Below are 2742 nucleotides of genomic sequence, written 5' to 3' on the forward strand. Positions count from 1 at the left end.
ACAGACACGCACAGGACACTATAAAGTAAAACTTGCAACCACACCCACATCTAATGTGGAGATTATCACAGGATGTGCTTAACACAAACATATGTGCAACATGGTCTTATAGTCAAGTGCCAGTCCCCCTGTTATCATGAGAAGAGCTTCCTCTAAATGTGAACACGCTATCACTACTTGCAAGTTTAAGATAACATCTGGGTGGGGACTAGAGCAACCGAGGTATAGAATTATTTCATATACAAAGCAAAAAAAAACCCACCATAAAATACAAGCAAAGCAAAAATATTTGTGTTGTGTTTTTCTAAAGCTGCAAAGAAAAAGAGAGAAAATTCAATTTGAYCAAGTCAAAAACACAACAAAAAATACACTAACAATGGAGCACYGATTCATTTTCCAGCAGCATGTAACCTCACATGCAACTCTCAGAAATGTGGGAGATAACTGAAGAAATTTCAGAGAAACAGCCAGGGGTTGAACCAGGAAGCATGGCCTCTGGTGCAATATAACACCAGTGTTATCTGCTGAAATATACTATATGCACAACATAAGTTAATATTTAAAAAAAAACACACACACACACGCACCTACACACACGCACAAACACACACACACACACCAGAATGAATAATAAATACTGCTCACTCATTAAATCTAATAAAATAATGTTGGCTATGTGACGGACTCACCTTAAAAGGCAACCTTATAACAACTCATTGAAATGTATCTGACAGCAGTGAAACAGAGTAAATAGAATTGTGAATTACTAAAACTGCTCAAATGACCAAAAAGCTAAATAAATAAGTAAAATAAAATAAATAAAGAACGGTCAGGGGTGCATTGCATTCAGTGCTTTAATCTCTGAAAGCTGAATAATTAAACAATATTAGACCATTTTATTTTTAATCACAACAAGCCAAGTTAAAAAAAAATCTTATTTGGACTACAGGTCAGGCCAGGTCACTTGGCCTCTTTGCACACTGGGTGATGCTGTAACATGTGCAAAGTAGAATATCTTTCAATGATCCTCTGTAATCGATTGATTTGTCTCGACTTTATATTGTGCTTGGTGGCACATCGACTCTTTTAGTTTGGTAATTAAAACACAAACACCTAGTCAATAAACCTAAGTGTTAGCTGAATTATCCACACAGATTTTCCTTCCAGGACTTCATCGCCRTGCTCCACAATAATCGGACGCACTTGCATACCTGAGACTAACTCTAGTTTCTCAGCAGGGTCTCCTTCCTCGTACAGTTTGGGATGGCAGCGGTTTCCTATCTGTGCAATAAGTTCTGGAGGAAGACAAGTAAGGTCTCGACCCCGCATCCGACCTCGGGTCTCTATGTGGTCGGGAAGGGCCTCGACTCGCTCCCCGGCTGCTGGAGAAACAGTAAAACCCACATTAAGTTCACACACTCGTCGTATTTTCTGATTGTGATGTAGCGCTATAGAATTAGAGTCGAATATAAAAATAAAGGGTTGTGTACTTTGAAGCACAATCATGTGTATTAAATGTTTGCTGTAGTTCTACTACCTGCTGCTCCCATGTTGAGCATACTGTACATGGTATACATGTTGCAGATCTGCCTGTACTGCTCCTCGGCACTTTCGTCCGTTCCCTCTTCTTCCTCCTCATCGTCATGGTAGCTGATGGGTGAGTCACTAGCGTAGGTACTCAGTGTGCCGGGGCTGGCACCCTCTGACATTCCAAGCCCCCCTGCAGAATTCCCGTTGGTGCCGGCATTTCCACCGATCCCACCACTGGGCGCCATGCCTGCCAGGCCGGTTGTGGTGGCGTTCATCCCCATGGCCAGTCCGAGGGCTACGGAGGTCTGGATGGCACTGCCCCGCACCGCCTCCTGGGAATAACGGGCCGTCTTTCTGGCCCCTCCTCCTCCACCCGAGCCCAACCCGCCTCCGTCGCGGGTGCTGCCGCCCTCCCACAGCCGCTTGGCAACAGGAGTGCAAACCACAGAATAAGGAGTGGCGGCTTCCGTCTGGTTGGATGGCTGCTCAGTCTTAAGTCGTGAAACGAGAGGGAGCGGCGTCACGCTGGAGGCAGGACGTGGTGCGCCGTTACTGGTCTGTGTTACGGGACTCTGCGGCTCTGAGGTTGGAGCTTCCTCGGCATGAAGACCCTGGGAGTCACAACTTGGGGAGGACACCTAGAAAAAAACATGTATATATAAGTTTTATGCTTGGAGACACACGGTCACTTTAGTGAAGATATGGACTTTCAGTTTAGTCTTGTGTGACTTTCTTTAGGTGTTTATACATTGAGATGTAAAATTTTGGTAATTTCTTTAAATACTCATAGTGAAAAGTAACAAAAAAAATTATCCATTCTAAAACAAGTTATTAAAACTGAGTCAAAACTCGCTCAGATGTGTACAAGACAAATACACCAACATTAACAAACTATTCTTATCAGCTTGCATCACCCAGGGCAGCTGTGGCTACAACCCAGTAGCTTGTTATCGTCAGAGTGTGAATGTGTGTCAATGGAAATGACTGATTTCATGTAAAGCATCTTTGAGTGTCCTGAAAAGCGCTATATGAGTCTGACGTTTTCTCATTTCATGTCATTGTGTCGCAGCTGGTTTCAGAAAAGTCAAATCTCAACTTAAAACAGCAAAGGAAAACCTAAATTCACTGGAGAATTCGACTGCTGGAAACCACTTCAGCGATGCTCCAAATCAATTTTCTCACTTTTAACAAATGGAAAATTTTGCCGATTAT

At 43.1% G+C, this 2742-nt stretch overlaps 1 protein-coding gene across 1 annotated transcript; it reads right to left on the reverse strand.

The window, feature by feature from the left end:
* Positions 1-344: 344 nt before the first annotated feature.
* Positions 345-2168, reverse strand: LOC103461436 (nucleus accumbens-associated protein 1-like; the record flags this gene model as incomplete). The annotated part of the gene is made up of 2 exons (XM_008403735.2): positions 345-1382; positions 1538-2168. Coding segments are annotated over 2 exons (900 nt in total), but the record flags the coding sequence as incomplete, so codon positions are not given.
* Between the last annotated feature and the right edge of the window lie 574 nt (positions 2169-2742).

Source organism: Poecilia reticulata, unplaced genomic scaffold (genome assembly GCF_000633615.1).
Source record: "Poecilia reticulata strain Guanapo unplaced genomic scaffold, Guppy_female_1.0+MT scaffold_1505, whole genome shotgun sequence".
In the NCBI taxonomy this organism is placed as follows: Eukaryota; Metazoa; Chordata; class Actinopteri; order Cyprinodontiformes; family Poeciliidae; genus Poecilia; species Poecilia reticulata.